Source organism: Pseudophryne corroboree, chromosome 4 (assembly GCF_028390025.1).
Source record: "Pseudophryne corroboree isolate aPseCor3 chromosome 4, aPseCor3.hap2, whole genome shotgun sequence".
In the NCBI taxonomy this organism is placed as follows: domain Eukaryota; kingdom Metazoa; phylum Chordata; class Amphibia; order Anura; family Myobatrachidae; genus Pseudophryne; species Pseudophryne corroboree.
This window is the reverse complement of record NC_086447.1, coordinates 599,547,732-599,567,934: the sequence shown is the minus strand read 5'-3', so window position 1 is coordinate 599,567,934 and position 20,203 is coordinate 599,547,732. Positions and strand designations below refer to the sequence as shown.

The window sequence follows — 20,203 nt, the reverse complement described above, 5'->3', positions numbered from 1 at the left end:
CGGACGAACCGTGGCCTCTACCTCTGAGAAGGGACCTGCTACAGCAGGGTCCCTGTCTTTTTCAAGACTTACCGCGGCTGCGTTTGACGGCATGGCGGTTGAACGCCAGATCCTAAAAGGGAAAGGCATTCCAGAAGAAGTCATTCCTACCTTGATTAAGGCACGGAAGGAAGTCACCGTGAAACATTATCACCGCATTTGGCGAAAATATGTAGCGTGGTGCGAGGATCGGAGGGTTCCGACGGAGGAATTCCAACTGGGTCGTTTCCTACATTTCCTGCAATCAGGATTATCTATGGGTCTCAAATTGGGATCCATTAAGGTTCAAATTTCGGCCCTGTCAATATTCTTCCAAAAAGAATTGGCCTCTGTCCCTGAGGTCCAGACTTTTGTCAAGGGAGTACTGCATATACAGCCTCCTGTGGGGCCTCCGGTGGCACCGTGGGATCTAAATGTAGTTTTAGATTTCCTCAAATCCCATTGGTTTGAACCATTGAAAAAGGTGGATTTGAAATATCTCACATTGAAAGTGACTATGTTACTAGCCCTGGCCTCTGCCAGGAGAGTATCTGAATTGGCGGCTTTATCTTATAAAAGTCCTTATCTAATCTTCCATTCGGATAGGGCAGAACTGCGGACTCGTCCGCATTTTCTCCCTAAAGTGGTATCAGCATTTCATCTGAACCAACCTATTGTGGTGCCTGCGGCCACTAGCGACTTGGAGGACTCCAAGTTGTTGGACGTTGTCAGAGCCTTAAAAATATACATTGCAAGGACGGCTGGAGTCAGAAAATCTGACTCGCTGTTTATATTGTATGCACCCAACAAGTTGGGCGCACCTGCTTCTAAGCAGTCGATTGCTCGTTGGATTTGTAACACAATTCAACTTGCACATTCTGTGGCAGGCCTGCCACAGCCTAAAACTGTAAAAGCCCACTCCACAAGGAAGGTGGGCTCATCTTGGGCGGCTGCCCGAGGGGTCTCGGCATTACAACTCTGCCGAGCAGCTACGTGGTCGGGGGAGAACACGTTTGTAAAATTTTACAAATTTGATACCCTGGCAAAGGAGGACCTGGAGTTCTCTCATTCGGTGCTGCAGAGTCATCCGCACTCTCCCGCCCGTTTGGGAGCTTTGGTATAATCCCCATGGTCCTTTCAGGAACCCCAGCATCCACTTAGGACGATAGAGAAAATAAGAATTTACTTACCGATAATTCTATTTCTCGGAGTCCGTAGTGGATGCTGGGCGCCCATCCCAAGTGCGGATTATCTGCAATACTTGTACATAGTTATTGTTAACTAATTCGGGTTATTGTTAAGGAGCCATCTTTAAGAGGCCCTTTCTGTTGTCATACTGTTAACTGGGTTTAGATCACAAGTTGTACGGTGTGATTGGTGTGGCTGGTATGAGTCTTACCCGGGATTCAAAATGCCTCCCTTATTGTGTATGCTCGTCCGGGCACAGTACCTAACTGGAGTCTGGAGGAGGGTCATAGGGGGAGGAGCCAGTGCACACCACCTGACCTAGTAAAGCTTTACTTTTTTGTGCCCTGTCTCCTGCGGAGCCGCTATTCCCCATGGTCCTTTCAGGAACCCCAGCATCCACTACGGACTCCGAGAAATAGAATTATCGGTAAGTAAATTCTTATTTTCTCTATCGTCCTAAGAGATATAGCTATATAGCTGGTCCTCCTCCACTTCTGACTACAAGTATTCAGGGTGTAAATAATGGGGGCACAAAGCGATTTGGGTGCTTTACAAATGTGTTTTACTGTGTAAAGAGCGCTTCATGTCAGTGGGCATTCTGTGTTCACAGACCTTAAATACAGGCGCTGGGGTTGTGAGCTGGCTGCTCCTATACTGTGTCCCTCTGACAGATTTTACTGTGGGTCTGTCCCCAAATAAGTCCTAGTGTGTCTGTGAGTGCTGTACAAGTGTGAGGCATGTCTGAGGCAGGGAGTTCCTCCCCGGAGGAAACCATTTTAGGGACACAGAGTTGTAATGTGGTGGCGCTACCGGCACACCAAGAGCCTGCATGGATGAAAGAGCTACGTGACAGTATGCATCTGATTAACCGTAGATTGGATAAGTCTGAATCTAAGACTGCATGCTGGAGAAAATCTGTGGAAGATGTGATTTTTCAGGATGCTGTTATTCCTTTGCGGGCGGCCCCTCTGGGTCACATAAGAGACCATTTGCAAATGTTGTAAACCCTGATACCGACACGGATTCTGATTCTTGTGTCGACGATTGTGAATCCAGAGAGAGAGATCATAAATTGGCAAAAAGTATATAATATATGATTGTGGCTATAAGGGACGTGTTGGAGGTTACAGAAAGCACTCCTGTACCTCAGGAGAAAGCTTATTTATGTAAGGAAAAGAAATCCAAAAAGTCACGTTCCCTCCTTCACACAAACTAAATGCTCTGTTTGAAGGGATGTGGGTGAATCCTGATAAAAAATTTCGTATTCCCAAAAGGATTCACATAGCTTATCCTTTCCCGGTTGAAGACAGGAAAAAATGGGAGTCACCCCGTGTTAGACAGTGCACTTTCCAGGTTGACAAAGAAGGTAATTCTCCCTGCTCCTGGCACGGCTTCTCTTAAAGAGCCGGCAGACCGCAAAATGGAAACGACATTGAAATCCATTTATGTTACCAATGGTACACTGCTCAGGCCCACTATTGCCTGCGCATGAGTGAGTCGCGCTATTGAAAAATGGTCAGAAAGCGTGTCATCAGAAATTGACACGATTGATAAAGATGAGATACTCCTTAAGTTAGGGAATATCAAGGACGCTGCCGCCTACATGCTGGAAGCAATGAAGGATATTGGACTCTTGAGTTCACAAGCCGCTACCATGGCAGTATCGGCTAGGCGGGCGTTATGGATTCGCCAGTGGAAGGCGGATGCAGATTCCAAAAGAAACATGGAGGCTCTCCCATATAAAGCTGAGGCCTTATTTGGCGATGGCCTGGATGCGTTAGTCTCGGCTACCGCAGGTAAGTCAACATTTTTGCCGCCTGCACCGGCAAAAAAGACCTATCACCCGCAAATGCAGTCCGTTCGGCCCAATAAATAAAAAAGACGAGAGGTTCCCCCTTCTTTGCAGGAGGTGGAAGGGGAAAGAAGCCCACACCGGCTCCAGGTTCCCAAGAGCATAAGTCTACCCCTAATTCTGCCAAATCCCCAGCATGACGCTGGAACTCTCTTGCAGGAGGCCGCTCGGGTGGGGGCACGTCTCAAACTCTTCAGCCAGGATTGTATTTGATCTGGCCTGGGCCCCTGGGTGTTGCAAATCGTATCCCAGGGATACAAACTAGAGTTTCAAGACGTTCCCCCATGCCGATTTTTCAAATCGACCTTGCCAGCTTCTCCGCCGGAGAGAGAAGCAGTAACAGCGGCAATCCAAAAATTATGTCAAGACCAGGTCATAGTCCTGGTACTGTTGTCACAACAAGGGCAGGGTTTTTATTCAAGCCTCTTTGTTGTTCCGAAGCCGGACGGCTCGGTCAGACCGATCTTAAATCTAAAAGATCTGAATTTCTTCCTGAAAAGTTTCAAGTTCAAGATGGAATCACTTCGGGCGGTGATTGCCAGTCTGGAGGAGGGTGACTACTTGGTGTCGGTGGACATAAAAGATGCTTACCTGCATGTTCCCATTTATCCTCCTCACCAGGCTTATCTGAGATTCGCGATTCAGGATTGCCATTACCAATTCCAGACGTTACCTTTCGGTCTCTCCACGGCACCAAGGGTATTCACCAAGGTGATGGCGGAGAATGATGGTCCTCCTTCGTCAGAAAGGAGTCAATATAATCCTTTATCTGGACGACCTCCTGATAAAGGCGATATCCAGGGAGCAGTTATTACAAAACATATCCCTCTCCCTGTCAATACTCCAACAACACGGGTGGATCATAAATTACCCAAAGTCACAGTTGGAACCGACGACAAGGTTGTCTTTCCTCGGGATGATTCTGGACACAGAAGTTCAGAGAGTATTTCTTCCGCTGGAAAAGGCTCTGGAAATCCAGAAAATGGTAAAACAGATATTGAAACCATCAAGTGTGTCGATCCATCAGTGCATTCGGTTGTTGGGGAAGATGGTGGCGGCCTACGAGGCCATACAGTTTGGCAGGTTCATGCCAGAGTATTCCAGTGGGACCTGTTGGACAAATGGTCTTGGTCACACCTACACATGCACAGAAAGATAATCCTGTACTCAAAAACCAGGATTTCGCTCCTGTGGTGGTTGCACAGCTTTCACCTGCTAGAGGGACGCAGGTTCGGGATTCAAGACTGGGTCTTAGTAACTATGGATGCAAGTCTCCGAGGCTGGGGAGCAGTCTCTCAGGGAGAAAACTTCCAGGGACGTTGGTCACAACAGGAAGCCTGCCTTCACATAAATGTTCTGGAGCTAAGAGCCATTTACAACGGCCTTCAACAAGCGGTACATCTTCTTCAAGATCGTCCCTTGCAGATCCAGGCAGACAATGTAACAGCAGTCGCATACATAAACAGGCAGGGCGGAACGAAAAGCAGAGCGGCAATGGCAGAGGCGACAAAAATCCTCCGCTGGCAGAAAAACATCTACCAGCTCTGTCGGCAATATTCATTCTGGGAGTAGACAACTGGGAAGCAAACTACCTCAGCAGACACGATCTCCATCCAGGAGAGTGGGGCCTCAACCAAGAAATCTTCGCAGAGGTGACAAGTCTTTGGGGATTTCCTCAAATAGACATGATGGCGTCTCGTCTAAACAAGAAGCTTCAGAGATACTGTTATAGGTCGAGAGACCCTCAGGCAGTAGCAGTGGATGCACTGGTGACCCAGTGGGTGTTTCCGTTAGTGTATGTTTTCCCTCCACTTTCGCTGATCCGAAAAGTACTCAGGATCATAAGAAAGACAAGGGTTCGAGCAATCTTCATTGCCCCAGACTGGCCAAGAAGGGCTTGGTACCCAGATCTTCAGCAGTTACTCATAGGAGATCCTCGGCCTCTTCCTCCTCGGGAGGACCTGCTGCAGCAGGGGCCAAGTGTGTACCAAGACTTACCGCTGCTACGTTTGATGGCATGGCTGTTGAGCGCCGTATCTTAGCTGTGAAGGGTTTTCCTAAGGAGGTCATCCCTACCCTTATTCAGGCCAGAAAGGGAGTAACGTCAAAATATTACCACCTTCGGAAGAGTTTCACTTAGGACGTTTTCTCAATTTTTTACAGGATGGTGTGGAGGCGGGCCTACGATTGGGATCAATCAAGGTCCAGATTTCGGCCTTGTCAGTGTTCTTCCAAAAACAATTGGCCTCTCTTCCAGAGGTTCAGACCTTCGTGAAAGGGGTTCTGCACATTCAGCCTCCATTCGTGCCTCCAGTGGCACCATGGGACCTTAACGTGGTATTGCAGTTCCTTCAATCGGATTGGTTTGAGCCTCTACAAAAGATAGAGTTGAAGTTTCTCACTTGGAAAGTGGTGATGCTTTTGGCATTGGCATCCGCAAGGCGGGTGTCTGAATTGGGAAGCTTGTCTCACAAGAGCCCTTACCTGATTTTCTATGAAGATAGGACAGAGTTGCGAACTCGACAACATTTTCTTCCTAAGGTGGTTTCTGCTTTTCACATAAACCAACCTATTGTGGTGCCAGTAGTTACTGACACATTCACTGATTCAGTCTCTAGATGTGGTTAGAGCTTTGAAAATCTATGTTGCTAAAACAGCTCTTATACGGAAATTAGAGGCTCTATTTGTCCTGTATGATCACAACAAGATTGGCTGTCCTGCTTCCAAGCAGACTATTGCACGTTGGATTAGAAATACAATTCAGCAAGCTCATACTACGGCTGGATTGCAGTTACCGACGTCGGTAAAGGCCCACTCCACTGGGAAGGTGGGCTCATTCTGGGCGGCTGCCCTGGGGTCTTGGCATTACATATTTGCCGAGCAGCTACTTGGTCAGGGTCAAACACATTTGCTAAGTTCTACAAGGTTGACACCTTGGCCGATGAGGACCTAAAGTTTGGTCAATCGGTGCTGCAGGGTCATCCGCACTCTCCCGCCCGTACTGGAGCTTTGGTATAGACCCCATAGTCTTGATGTCGTCCCCAGCATCCTCTAGGACGTATGAGAAAATAGGATTTTGATAACCTACCGGTAAATCCTTTTCTTCTAGTCCGTAGAGGATGCTGGGCGCCCGTCCCAGTGCGTACTTTACCTGCAGTTTAGTTATTACAGTTACACAAGTTGTGTTATCTTGGTTTCAGCATGTTGCTGCAATTGGTTCATGCCTGTTGGCATGTGTTATGTTGAATGCCATGGTGTGCGGCATGGTTGAGGGTGTGAGTTGGTAGATATCTCACCACTAGTGAAGTAATTCCTTTCCTCGAAATGTCAGTCTCCCTGGGCACAGTTCCTACAACTGAGGTCTGGAGGAGGGGCATAGAGGGAGGAGCCAGTTCACACCCAATGAAAAGTCTTTAGAGTGCCCATGTCTCCTGCGGATCCCGTCTATACCCCATGGTCTTGATGTCGTCCCCAGCATCCTCTACGGACTAGGAGAAAAGGATTTACCGGTAGGTTATCAAAATCCTATTTTTTCCCTTTCTATAGCTTTCACAGTGCTTACTGTAAGTGGGCCTTAATTGTTTTGTGTTTTATAAAAAATTAAAATATCCCAAACTTGATTGCACAGCACACAAGTCTCATACAATTAGAGTTCCACACCTGGTCTGCTTGCACTCAGCCCTCCTCAATCAGATCGGCGTCTTTTATGTCAAGTCACCTCATCTCCTCAAAGGTTTAATCTGATCAATATGCAGAAATGAAAGTCTTTCGTTGCATGCCCTTAAAAATTTTTTGTCTAACCTCAGGTGGTATTCTATAGTCAGTTTGTGCTGCTGCTTTTTGATTGAGCATAACATACCCACGGCATTGAAATGAACCATTTTTCTCAAACGTCCTAGAGCAGGCCTGGCCAACCTGTGGCTCTCCAGCTGTTGTGAAACTACAAGTCCCATCATGCCTTGCCACAGTTTTGCTATTATGGAATGCTAAAACTGTGGCAGGGCATGCTGGGATGTGTAGTTTCACTACATCTGGAGAGCCACAGGTTGGCCAGGCCTGTCCTAGAGGATGCTGGGGTCACTTCAAGAACCATGGGGTATAGACGGGATCCACAGGAGACATGGGCACTTTAAGACTTTCAAAGGGGTGTGAACTGGCTCCTCCCTCTATGCCCCTCCTCCAGACCCCAGTTTAGAATCTGTGCCCAGGCAGATTGGATGCACACTGAGGAGCTCTACTGAGTTTCTCTGAAAAGACTTTGTTAGGTTTTTTATGTTCAGGGAGAACTGCTGGCAACAGTCTCCCTACTTCGTGGGACTTAGGGGAGAGAAGTCAGACCTACTTCTGTGAGTTTAAAGGCTCTGCTTCTTTGGCTACAGGACACCATTAGCTCCTGAGGGTTTGATTGCTAGGTACGCCTAGATGCTCGTTCCAAGAGCCTGCCGTCACCCCCCTTGCAGAGCCAGAAGTCAGAAGACAGGTGAGTAGAAGATCGGAAGACTTCGGTGACGGCTTTGAGGTACCGCACAGCGGCCGTGCTGCGCGCTATGCTCCCACACTCAGCGTCACTACAAGGTGCAGGGCGCGGGGGGGGGGGGCGCCCTGGGCAGCATTTTACCTCAAATAACTACCTGCAAGAGCGGACCAAGTGCCAGGGCACTGTCCGGACCCCCGCCAGTATGAAAAAAAATAAAAAAAATTATTTAAAAAGAGCGGGTCTGAAGCGCGCCATTACGGAGGCGTGGTTTAGGCCTCACAGCACACAGTCCGGCGCCATTTTCTCCACACAAGGCTGCAGAGACACTGGTCCTTCCTCACACTGCTGTACAAGTAACAGGGTGCAAAACTGGGGGGGGGGGGGGGGGGGCGCGCGCGCCGCACAGTAATTTTGGTGCATTATATGTGTAACTAATAAAAGCGCTGCAGGTCTGGGACATTGTCTGTAGTGTTTTCAGACCGGGTTTGGGCGCTGGGGTGTGAGCTGGCAATTTCTCCCTCTGTCTGTCTTACTGTGGGTCTGTCCCCTATAGGCCCAGTGTATCTGCGTGTGTTGGGTGCACGTGTGTCGGCACCTGATTGGGTGAATGTTTTGAATGCTTTGAATGCAAATGTGGCTCTGATAAATAAAAGATTGGATAAATCTGAGTCTCAGAACCAGGCTTGGAAGAAATCCCGAGAGGATGTGTTTCAAGTCCAAACCCCCTCTGGGTCACAAAAACGTTAATTTGCCCAGCTGGCAGACACAGATACCGACACGGACACTGACTCAAGTGTCGACTATAGTGATGCCAGATTAGATCCAAAACTGGCAAAGAGCATTCAGTACATGATTGTGGCTATAAAAGATGTATTACATATCACTGAGGACCCTGCTGTTCCTGATACGAGGGTCTGTATGTATAAAGGGAAGAAACCTGAGGTAACATTTCCTCCCTCTCATGAACTGAACACGCTTTGTGAAAAGGTTTGGGAAAGTCCTGACAAAAAGTTTCAGATTCCCAAAAGGATTGTAGTGGCGTATCCGTTTCCTTCTGGGGATAGGAAAAAATGGGAGTCACCCCCCATTGTGGTCAAAGCTCTGTCACGGCTGTCCAAAAAGGTGTCTCTCCCGTCCCCTGACACGGCAGCCCTAAAGGATCCCGCGGATCGTAGACAGGAAAATACATTGAAATCCATTTATGTCACCACGGGTACGCTACTCAGACCAGCCATTGCATCTGCGTGGGTGAGTAGTGCTATTGAAAAATGGGCAGATAACTTGTCATCTGAAATGGATACCCTGGAAAGGGATAGCATTCTTTTGACACTAGGTCATATCAGGGACTCTGCAGTCTACCTAAAGGAAGCTGTGAGAGATATTGGCCTCTTGGGATCACGGGCCAATGCCATGGCAGTCTCAGCTAGGAGAGCATTGTGGATTCATCAATGGAATGCTGATGCTGACTCTAAGAAAGCTATGGAGTCTCTACCGTATAATTGTGGTGTGTTGTTTGGTGATGGCCTCGCTGATTTGGTATCTATGGCTACTGCGGGTAAGTCATCATTTTTACCTTATGTGCCTGCACAACAAAAGAAAGCACACCACTATCAGATGCAGTTCTTTCGGCCCAATAAATACAGAAAGGGCCGAGGGTCTTCCTTCCTTGCTACTAGAGGAAAGGGAAAAGGGTAACGATCACCGGCCGTGGCCGGTTCCCAGGAGCAGAAGTCCTCCCCGGCTTCTGCCAAGTCCACCGCATGACGCTGGGACTCCTGTGCTGGAGTCCGCACCGGTGGGGGCACGTCTCAGGCTCTTTAGTCGGTTCTGGGCTCGTTCGGCTCTGGACCCATGGGTTTTAGAAATAGTGTCCCAAGGGTACAAACTGGAGTTTCAAGACGTCCCCCCTCAACGATTTTTCAAATCAGCCTTACCAGCTTCTCTTCCAGACAGGGAGGTGGTATGCGCCGCAATTCAAAAATTGTGTCACAATCAAGTCATTGTCAGGGTTCCCCCGTTGCAACAGGGAGAAGGCTTTTATTCGAGCCTGTTCGTGGTCTCGAAGCCAGACGGCTTAGTCAGACCAATCCTGAACCTCAAATCCCTCAATTTCTACCTGAGAAAATTCAAATTCAAGATGGAATCTCTCCGGGCAGTGATCTCCAGTCTGGAGGAGGGAGATTTTATGGTGTCCATAGACATAAAGGATGCCTACTTACATGTTCCCGTCTATCGTCAACATCAGGCTTATCTGAGGTTTGCAGTTCAGGATGGTCATTACCAATTTCAGACGTTGCCGTTTGGTCTGTCCACGGCTCCGAGCGTTTTCACTAAAGTAATGGCCGAAATTATGGTTCTCCTGCGCAAACAAGGAGTCACAATTATCCTGTACTTGGACGATCTCCTGATAAAGGCGAGATCCAGGGACCAATTACTGCAGAACATTACACTCTCCATGACAATTCTGCAGCAACATGTTTGGCTCCTAAACTTGCCGAAATCACAGTTTGTTCCGACGCGACGGCTAGCGTTTTTGGGAATGATTCTGGACACAGAATTACAGAGTTTTTCTTCCACTGGAAAAGGCTCTGGAAATTCAGAACCTGGTCAAACAAATTCTGAAACCAGCAAGAGTGTCTATCCATCAATGCACTCGGTTGCTGGGGAAGATGGTGGCGGCCTATGAGGCCATTCAGTTTGGCAGATTCCATGCCAGAGTGTTTCAGTGGGACCTGTTAGACAAGTGGTCCGGGTCCCATCTGCACTTGCACCGAAGGATAACCCTGTCGTCCAAGACCAGAATCTCACTTCTGTGGTGGCTGAACATAAACCACCAGGGCGGAACAAAGAGCAGAGCGGCAATGGCAGAGGCCACAAAGCTGCTCCGTTGGGCGGAAAGGCCTACAAGCGCTCTGTCAGCAATCTTCATTCCAGGAGTGGACAACTGGGAAGCAGACTTCCTCAGCAGACACGATCTCCATCCAAGTGGTTTTTGCAGAAGTGACAAGTCGTTGGGGAATTCCTGAAATAGACATGATGGCGTCTCGCCTCAACAAGAAACTACAAAAGATACTGTTCCAGGTCGAGAGACCTTCAAGCAATAGCAGTGGACGCCCTAGTGACACCGTGGGTGTTTCAGTTGGTGTACGTGTTTCCTCCGCTCATTCCAAAGTGATAAAGATCATAAGAAGAACAAAGGTTCAAGCGATCCTCATTGTTCCAGACTGGCCAAGGAGGACTTGGTATCCAAATCTTCAGGAATTACTCATAGGAGATCCCTGGCCTCTTCCTCTGAGGGAGGATCTGTTACAGCAGGGGCCGTGCGTGTTCCAAGACTTACAGCGACTTCGTTTGATGGCTTGGAGGTTGAACACCGGATCCTAGCCCGAAAGGGTATTCCCAAGGAAGTCATCCCCACTCTTATTCAGGCCAGGAAAGGAGTAACGTCTAAACATTACCACCGTATTTGGAGAAAATACGTGTCTTGGTGTGAATCCAAGAAAGCTCCTATGGAAGAATTTCAGTTAGGACATTTTCTCCATTTTCTGCAAGCCGGTGTGGATGCGGGCCTAAAGTTGGGCTCAATTAAAGTTCAAATTTCAGCTTTATCGGTTTTCTTCCAAAAACAATTGGCCTCCCTTCCGGAAGTTCAGACCTTCGTGAAAGGCATATTACACATCCAACCTCCCTTTGTGCCCCCTGTAGCACCATGGGATCTTAACGTGGTGTTGCAATTCCTTCAATCTCATTGGTTTGAACCTTTACAGAAGGTTGAGTTGAAATTCCTTACTCGGAAAGTGGTCATGCTGTTGGCCTTGGCATCCGCAAGGCAGGTGTCTGAATTGGCGGCCTTGTCTCACAAGAGCCCCTATTTGATCTTCCATGAAGATAGAGCAGAGTTGTGGACTCGTCAACAGTTTCTGCCGAAAGTGGTTTAATCGTTCCACTTGAACCAACCTATTGGGGTGCCAGTGGCTACTGACGCCTTGCTGGAATCGAGTTTCTCGATGTAGTCAGAGCTTTGAAAATTTATGTCGCCAGAACGGCTCAGTTCAGGAAAACAGAGGCTCTGTTTGTCCTGTATGCTCACAATAAAATTGGGGCTTCTGCTTCCAAGCAGACTATTGCGCGCTGGATATGTCATACGATTCAGCAGGCTCATTCTACGTCTGGATTGCCGGTGAATGCCCATTCTACCAGAAAGGTGGGCTCGTCCTGGGCGGCTGCCCGGGGGGGTCTCTGCATTACAACTTTGCCGAGCAGCTACTTGGTCGGGTTCAAACACCTTTGCGAAGTTCTACAAGTTTGATACCCTGGCTAATGAGGACCTCATGTTTGGTCAATCGGTACTGCAGAGTCATCCGCACTCTCTCCCCCCCCCCCCCCCCCCTCCCCTCCCCCCCTGTTCTAGAGCTTTGGTATAAACACCATGGTTCTTGAAGTGACCCCAGCATACTCTGGGACGTATGAGAAAGAGAAAATAGGATTTTAATACCTACCGGTAAATCCTTTTCACTTAGTCCGTAGAGGATGCTGGGCGCCCGTCCCAGTACGTACTGTATCTGCAGTTATTGGTTATGGTTACACACATGTTGTGTTACGTTTTGTAGTCAGGCTGTTGATGATGTTGTTCATGCCGTTGACTTGCGTTGTATTGAATGCCATGTTGTACGGCGTGCTTGAGGCGTGAGCTGGTATGTATCTCACCTTAGTTTAACAATAGATCCTTTTCCTTGAAATGTCCGTCTCCCTGGGCACAGTTCCTATAACTGGAGTCTGGAGGAGGGGCATAGAGGGAGGAGCCAGTTCACACCCCTTTGAAAGTCTTAAAGTGCCCATGTCTCCTGTGGATCCCGTCTATACCCCATGGTTCTTGAAGTGGACCCCAGCATCCTCTACGGACTAAGAGAAAAGGATTTACCGGTAGGTATTAAAATCCTATTTTCATGTTGCTTGTTTTAGGGCTGACATCAGAATATGTCATCGGGTCCTTTAAGTTTGTAATGCAATTACAGCAAAAGAGAGGGTTCTTCTGGCAACTTGTTTCTAAGTAGAGACTTCCTCATTCTATGATGTTAAATGGAGTATGAACTAGGAAAAACCATGTGATCATTGGTGTCTTTAGTGTAAGCCTGTAGTAAAGTGTCTCTATTTAACATAAGGCATCTCTTTATGACTTCATATACTTCTCTTTAATCGTATCCACAATTATTAAAATCGTATCCCATGTAGGGCATCTGGTAGGGTAGATTTATCACAAGTGATCTGTACTACAGTATTCATACGAGTTGAGAAAAAGAGTTCTTTAAGAGTTTGTGATGAATCTTTCAACTGACAGTAGATTATTTTTCTCGGTATGTTTCTAAAAAATACTAGTCACAAAAGGATACATTAACTGAAGATTGCATGAGCAAGTTTTCAGTCTGCACAAAGACCTTTATCAAGGCATCATAACCACATAAAGCATCATTTATGGCAACAATGGGCAAGCAACCTCCAGAAAGGCAAACACGCAGCATTCCGCACAGTTGCCAAACCCGAGCAGCAATACATCCCACTGTAGGTCTTTAAACATTGCTGCATCAGCAGTCGTAGTACTCAAATAATTGGCAGAATCCAAGGGTTAGGTGCCATTGAAGGCTGTAGGGAGTAGGTGATAGTATAAGTGAGGAACGGTAAAGCACATTAGGTAATTTATTTTATACTACATTATATTTTTATTATATATTTCTCTAGCATCCATAAGGAATATTGGGAACAGATTAGTACAATGGGGTATAGACGGGTCCAAAAGAGCCAGTGCACTTTAAATTTCTTCAACTGGGTGGCCTGGCTCCACCCCTCTATGCCTCCTCCTACAGCTCAGTTTAGAAAAAAGTGCCCCCAGGAGATGATGCACACACTGCACGCTCCAGAATTTTTCTTCAATTTCTTTTTAAAAGTTTTATTTCTTTCGGTATGCTGTGTGGGTAACAGCATACCTGCACCGTGGGAGTTAGGGGGGGTATGGTCACCGGTCTTTTGAGGTGCAGAGCTGCTTCCCTGCTGCAGGACCACCGTCCTGAGGGGCTGTTTGTTCAGCGGGGCATCGTGCCTTGGCTTTTGCATTCGCAGCATGCCGCACACCCCTAACTCGGCCTGAAGGTGATCATCGGTGGTGAGTACCAACCGGGGGCCCCGCTAGGGGGGTTCCCTGGTTTTACTGTGCAGCTGAAAGCGTGGATGCGGCGTACGGGTCCCTCCTGGGGGGGACCCGCTATAGTTCCTGCATGAGACTGGCTATATATATATATATATATATATATATATATATATATATATTAAACCAAGCATTTATGTGAGATTGTACATATTGGGAGACATGGCCAGTATAAATTTACAGAAGTAGCTCCAATGCCATGGCGAGGGGCGAAGCTACACGAGTGCGGGCTCAGCGGCATTTTGGCACCTTCCTCTGCATAGCAGCAGCAGCCTCCACTTTTTCTCCAAACAGTCCCTGGATCACTGGTAACGGGTGTAGAGGGGGAGAGCCGCTATACTAGTGCACAATAACATCCCTCTGAGCAGTTTTATCATATTACAGTCTCGCTGTGTTTACACATAAAAACGCTGACAGCCTCACTGGGGCTGTGCAGCGCTGTGTGCGTTGGGGTCCTCTCTCCTGTGTCTCCTCTCACATGCAATAGCGCAGGCTTGCAATATATCAATATCAGGCTGTGTTGTATGTGTATTATACCTGTTTTTCTGATTCACAATGGTAAAACAGAAGTCATGCAGTGTATGTAATGCTAGATTCTCCCCTATTTCATCTGGCTCAATATCATATGAGCAGTGTAGTCAGCCATCTCAGAATGCTAAACATTCTCCCCTCCCCAAATCCCCGTCTACTACAGGTGCACAAAAACATGCTTTACCTGCACTTTATAGCTCCCCCTGGAGGATGCTACTACTCAGCAGTCATTTTTCCCCCCACAAGACAAACTGACAGTCACATTTCCTGATTCCAAGGAATTGGATGACTTTTTTAAAATAGCCTGGAAGACTCCAGATAAGAAATATCAGGTGTCAAAACGGTTTTTGCATGCATTCCCCTTTGCCCCTGAAGGCAGGAAATTCTAGGAGGAGTCTCCAGCAGTAGACGTCTCAGTCACTCGCCTTTCTAAAAAGGCGGTACTCCCTGCTCCGGGCCCCTTTACGGTAAAGGACCCGGCAGATAGCAAACTTGAGATCACTCTGAAATCTATTTACATTGCTGCAGGTGTTGCTCAAAGGCCGGTCATTGCAGGTTGCTGGATGACACATGCAATTCATTCCTGGGCTAATCGAATTAAGGAAGGTCTTTCGGGTGATATGACCCTAGTTAATACGGTTACTTTCCTGAATCACATTCAGGACACTGCAAGAGTCCTCTGTGACTCCCTTAAAGAGATTGGCAATATTAATCCTAGGACCACGGCTATGCGCGCAGAGCCATATGGTTGTGTCGGTGGATTGCTGATGCTGACTCCAAATGTAATGTGGAATCTCTTCCCTTCACAGGTGAATGGCTCTTTGGAGGTGAATTGGACGCATGGATTTCCAAAGCTACTGCTGGAAAATCCACGTTTCTCCCTTCGGCAGCTCCGCCTGCTAGACTTACCTACCGAGGACCGACTACTCAGTCCTTTTTGTCCTCCAGATTTCGATCTAGAGCCAGAGGGGCCTCCAATGCAGCAAGAGGCTGCTAAGAAACCAGCCGTTGCCGGATCTCAGGACCAGAACATCAGCTCTGCTTCCGCAAAGACTTCAGCATGACGGTGCCAACTCACCCCGAGGGGATCTCGTGGTGAGATCTCGGTTAAGTCACTACAGCCACATCTGGGACTGTTCCTGCCAAGATGCTTGGGTAAAGGACCTCATCTCTCTGGGTTACAAGCTGGAGTTCGAAGGTACTCCTCCACAACGAATTTTCAAATCAAGCTTACCAGCTTTAAAAAATATGCGCAGTACACTACTGCTGGCCATCAACAAGTTGGTCCAGTCCCAGGTCATTGTTCCAGTACCCCTACTACGTGGACAGGGTTACTACTCCAGTCTGTTCATAGTACCAAAACCAGACTGGTCTGTGAGACCCATTCTGAATCTGAAGTCCTTAAATCCTTACCTGAAGGTTTTCAAATTCAAGTTGGAATCTTTGAGAGCGATGATTGCAGGCCTGAAACAACAGGAATTCCTTGCGTGTCTGGATATCAAGGACGCTTACCTACATATCCCAATTTGGCCTCCTCATCAAACCTATCTGAGGTTTGCCCTGCTGAACGATCACTACCAGTTTTCAAGCGTTACCCTTTGGCCTCTCTACAGCTCCAAGGGTGTTCACGAAGGTGATGGTGTAAATTATGTTTTAACTCCGGGTCGAGGGGGTCAATGTTATTCCATACCTGGACGATCTCCTGATAAAAGCGAGCTCCAGGGAGCTTCTATTGCTCCATATAGATTGCACTATCCAACTTCTGTCACACCACGGGTGGATCCTCAATCTGCAGAAGTCCATCTGGAACCATCTCAATGGCTCCTGTTTCTGGGGATGCTACTGGATACTGTAGCACAGAAAGTGTTCCTCCCAGAGGACAAAGTAAGAACACTTCAAGAAATGGTTTGCATGGTGTTCCGACCTGCTCGAGCCTCCATTCATCTTTGCAAAAAAAATGAGGGAAAGATGGTGGCCTCGTCCGAGGCAGTTCAGTTCGGAAGGTTTCATACCAGACTATTCAAATTGGACATCCTGAACAAGTGGTCCGGTTCCCATCTTCAGATGCACCGGATGATTCGGCTGTCACCTCAGGCCAGAATCTTTCTCCTGTGGTGGCTACAGTCCTCCATCCTGCTGGCAGGTCGACGCTTTGGGATTCAGGATTGGATCCTCCTCACGACGGATGCGAGTCTGAGAGGATGGGGAGCTGTCACCCAGGGGGCACAGTTCCAGGGCAGGTGGCCTGCCCAAGAGGCCCTTCTTCCGATCAACATTCTGGAACTTCGGCCTATCTCCAATGCTCTGATACAGGCATCCCCTCTACTCCGGAATCAGGCGATCCAGGTGCAGTCGGACAACGCCACAGCGGTGGCGTACATCAATCAACAAGGAGGAACAAAAAGCAGGGCCTGCATGCGAGAAGTGTCAAGAATATTCCTCTGGGCAGAAAGAAATGCAAGAGCACTGTCCGCAATCTTCATCCCGGGGGTGGACAACTGGGAAGCGGACTTCCTAAGTCGGGACGACCTCCATCCGGGGAGTGGGGACTACATCCTCAGGTGTTTCAGCAAATCGACAGGTGTGGATGCCCACAGATCGACTTAATGGCCTCTCGTCTCAACAAGAAGCTTTGCTGCTATTGCTCACGAACCAGGGACCCGCAGGCGAGCGCAGTGGATGTGCTGACTTCACTTTGGCCTTACCAGCTGGTCTACCTGTTTCCTCCGATTCCGCTGATCCCAAAGGTGCTCAAGCGGATCTGACATCAAAGAGTGGAAGCAATCTTGATTGCCTCGGATTGGCCCCCGTAGAACGTGGTACGCGGCTCTTCTCGGACATGTCCGTAGAGGACACTTGACCTCTAGCTCTAAAAAGGGATCTTCTTCAACAAGGACCGTTTGTCTACCCAGACTTACGGCAGCTTCGTTTGATGAGATGGAAGTTGAGTGGAACATTCTAGCTCTCAAAGGGCTTTCCAAAAAGGTCATTGCCACTATGGTGCAAGCCAGAAAACCTGTGACGTCAAAACACTATCATCATATCTGGCGGAGATATGTCTCTTGATGCGAGGAACGCACATATACCTCTGCAGGATTCAACTTGGGAAGGTTCCTACAATTCCTGCAGGCTGGAGTGGATAAAGGCTTATGTCTGGGATTATTAAGGTCCAGATTTCAGCTCTTTCTATCTTCTTCCAGAAGAAGTTGGCTCTCTAGCCAGAAGTTCAGACCTTCTTGCAAGCGGTGCTTCACATACAACCTCCATTCGTGCCGCCTACGGCACCTTGGGATCTGAATGTAGTGATATGGTTTCTACAGTCCTCCTGGTTTGAACCGCTGACGATAGTAGAAGAGAAGTACCTCGCGTGGAAAACAGCGATGTTACTGGCCCTGGCTTCTGCTAGGCGTGTCTCAGAATTGGGGGCCTTGTCATGCAAAAGTCCTACTTGGTCTTTTACGAGAACAGAGCAGAGCTCAGGACCAGACAGCAGTTCCTGCTGAAGGTGGTCTCCGGCTTTTACTTGAATCAACCTATCGTGATTCCGTCCAGTTCTGACACTTCTGCTCCTCCGGAGGCATTGGATGCTGTGCGAGCCTTGAAAATTTATATCAAAAGGATGGCTCAAATCAGAAAGACTGATTCCTTGTTCGTGCTCTATGATGCGCAGAAAAAAGGTTGCCCTGCTTCTAAGCAGTCTGTTGCTCGTTGGATTAGGCTTACTATCCAACAGGCCTATGCGTCAGCAGCCTTACCGGTTCCACAGTCTCTGAAGGCCTACTGTACTAGATCGGTGGGCTCTTCCTGGGCGGTTGCCCATGGAGTCTCGGCCCTGCAACTATGCTGAGCCGCTACCTGCTCGGGGAAGAACACCTTTGTGAAGTTCTACAAGTTTGATACCCTGACCAGAGGATACCCAGTTTGAGCAGGCGGTGCTGCAGATGTCTCCGCTTGTTCCTGGCTGTTCTGGAAGCTTTGGGACATTCCCTACGTACTAATCTGTCCCCAATATCCCTTATGGATGCTAGAGAAAATAGGATTTTAAATACCTACCGGTACTGTAAATCCTTTTCTCGTAGTCCACAAAGGATATTGGGCGCCCGCCTCTGTGCAGTGACTTTCTGCAGGTTCTCTATTATGTGTTCCTGTTCAGCTGTTGCTGTTAATGTTGCCAGATGTTGCTGGCTAAGTTATATATTGGTGTGCTGGTGTGAAATTCTCACCAAGCTTTTTTTTTGTTATGTTCCTTCTCTCAAGTATGTCATTCTCCTTTGGACCCCGTTTACCTATAACTGAGCTCTAGGAGGAGGCATAGAGGGGAGGAGCCAGCACACCCAGTTGAAGAAATTTTAATGTGCACTGGCTCCTTTGGACCCATCTATACCCCATTGTACTAATCTGTCCCCAATATCCCTTATGGACTATGAGAAAAGGATTTACCGGTAGGTATTTAAAATCCTATTTTTTATTTTATATTATAATATAGAAATATAAAATATAATACAATCTAAAGTAAAATGTAATGTATTTTTTATTATCTTATATTTTTATTTTACATTATATTTTATATATTTTATTTAATATTCTAAAATAAAAATCTAGAATAAATAGTTTTATATAAAAATATAAGATCATATTTTCATTTTGTGTTGCATTATATTTCCACATATCGTATATTATTATTATTTATTTATTTTTTTAATATTAATTATTTCCTTTATATTTTATTTCAGATTATTTTTAGATTATGTGTGTACTATATATGTATAACTTTTTAAAGTGCAACATCCAAGGCCTGTAGAAATTGGGACATTTCGGTTGCTTGGCTCGAGCAAAGAGAATATTTTTTTTGTTTGGCTCCACATGTGACACTTTTTTTCTATTTGGATAAAGTATACAGATCTTTGGGGCCACATACTGTTGCATTGTATCGACACAACAGTGCATGATGGAGTGGTCATACAAGACTGCTGGAAGCAAATGTCATCTAATCCTGGAATGTCTCTATGTGCGGTCAGACTTTTACAGTTGTGTGCATACAACTATCATTTCAAGAGAGTAATTTTAGAATTCTGATTTCTTTCTTCAGGTGAACTTGATCCAGAAAGGATGGGGTCAGGTATTCAATATGGAGATGCTGCTTTGCGACAGCTAAGATCACCACGTCGAGCACAGGCACAAAGCGCACAAGAGTGTGGCTGCTAAAATTGGTTACTTATTACTTAAGGTAACATGTACTTCAGTAGTTTCTGACCGTCCATTTGTATAATTGGCATCACACATTTGGCACGTTAGTGACCTGAATCTCTACACTAGCTCCTTTAGAGATTCCTCTTGAAAGAATGCTAGCTTTCCACAGCTGTTCATCCAAAGTGGGCAACAGTGGCAATGTAGGTCTGTCTATAAATATGGCAAATCTGCAGCATTAATGTTACATAATAGTTCTTTGTACATTAAAATTTGCTGAGGGTTAAATTGCAGTTATATAAAATTGGGTTGGCATGATATTTTTCACTATTTGTCTATCTTATATAGTAGTGATTTTAAAACTTTTCTGATGTGCGAAACTGAAGATTGACATCCACGTACATAACAAAATTTTAAAGATATAAATGTTAATGAACCTTATTGTACAAAAGCACACACTCCCAACGGCTCTTTTATATACCAAACCTGTTTCCCCATCCCCACTGTTTCTATTATTGCAGTGTACTTACCTTAGGTCTCCTTTGCTATTAATTTCCTCTCAGTCTCCCTTCCTACTAAATCTGTGGCTGCCTGCGCCCGGCTCCTCTCTGTGATAGACATCATGATGCTGAGACGTTTGCACTGCTACTGCTGCTTGCCTGTTAGCCACTCCTCTCTGATGCTACAGGAAGCTAGAGGATATTGTTTTGACAAGCCTGCTCCGTATCCAGTAGAGCAGGGAGAAGCAAAA

At 47.0% G+C, this 20,203-nt stretch overlaps 1 protein-coding gene across 1 annotated transcript in view; it reads left to right on the top strand.

Annotated features, from left to right (window-relative positions):
- The window catches only part of LOC134910021 (ras-related protein Rab-4A), a 308,271-nt gene that overhangs the window by 274,911 nt on the left and 13,157 nt on the right, over positions 1 to 20,203 (top strand). The window contains exon 7 of the mRNA XM_063917561.1: positions 19,355 to 19,492. Within this exon, the coding sequence (XP_063773631.1) occupies positions 19,355 to 19,470 (116 nt within the window). The 3' untranslated portion in view covers positions 19,471 to 19,492. The remainder of the gene's footprint in view (positions 1 to 19,354; positions 19,493 to 20,203) is intronic.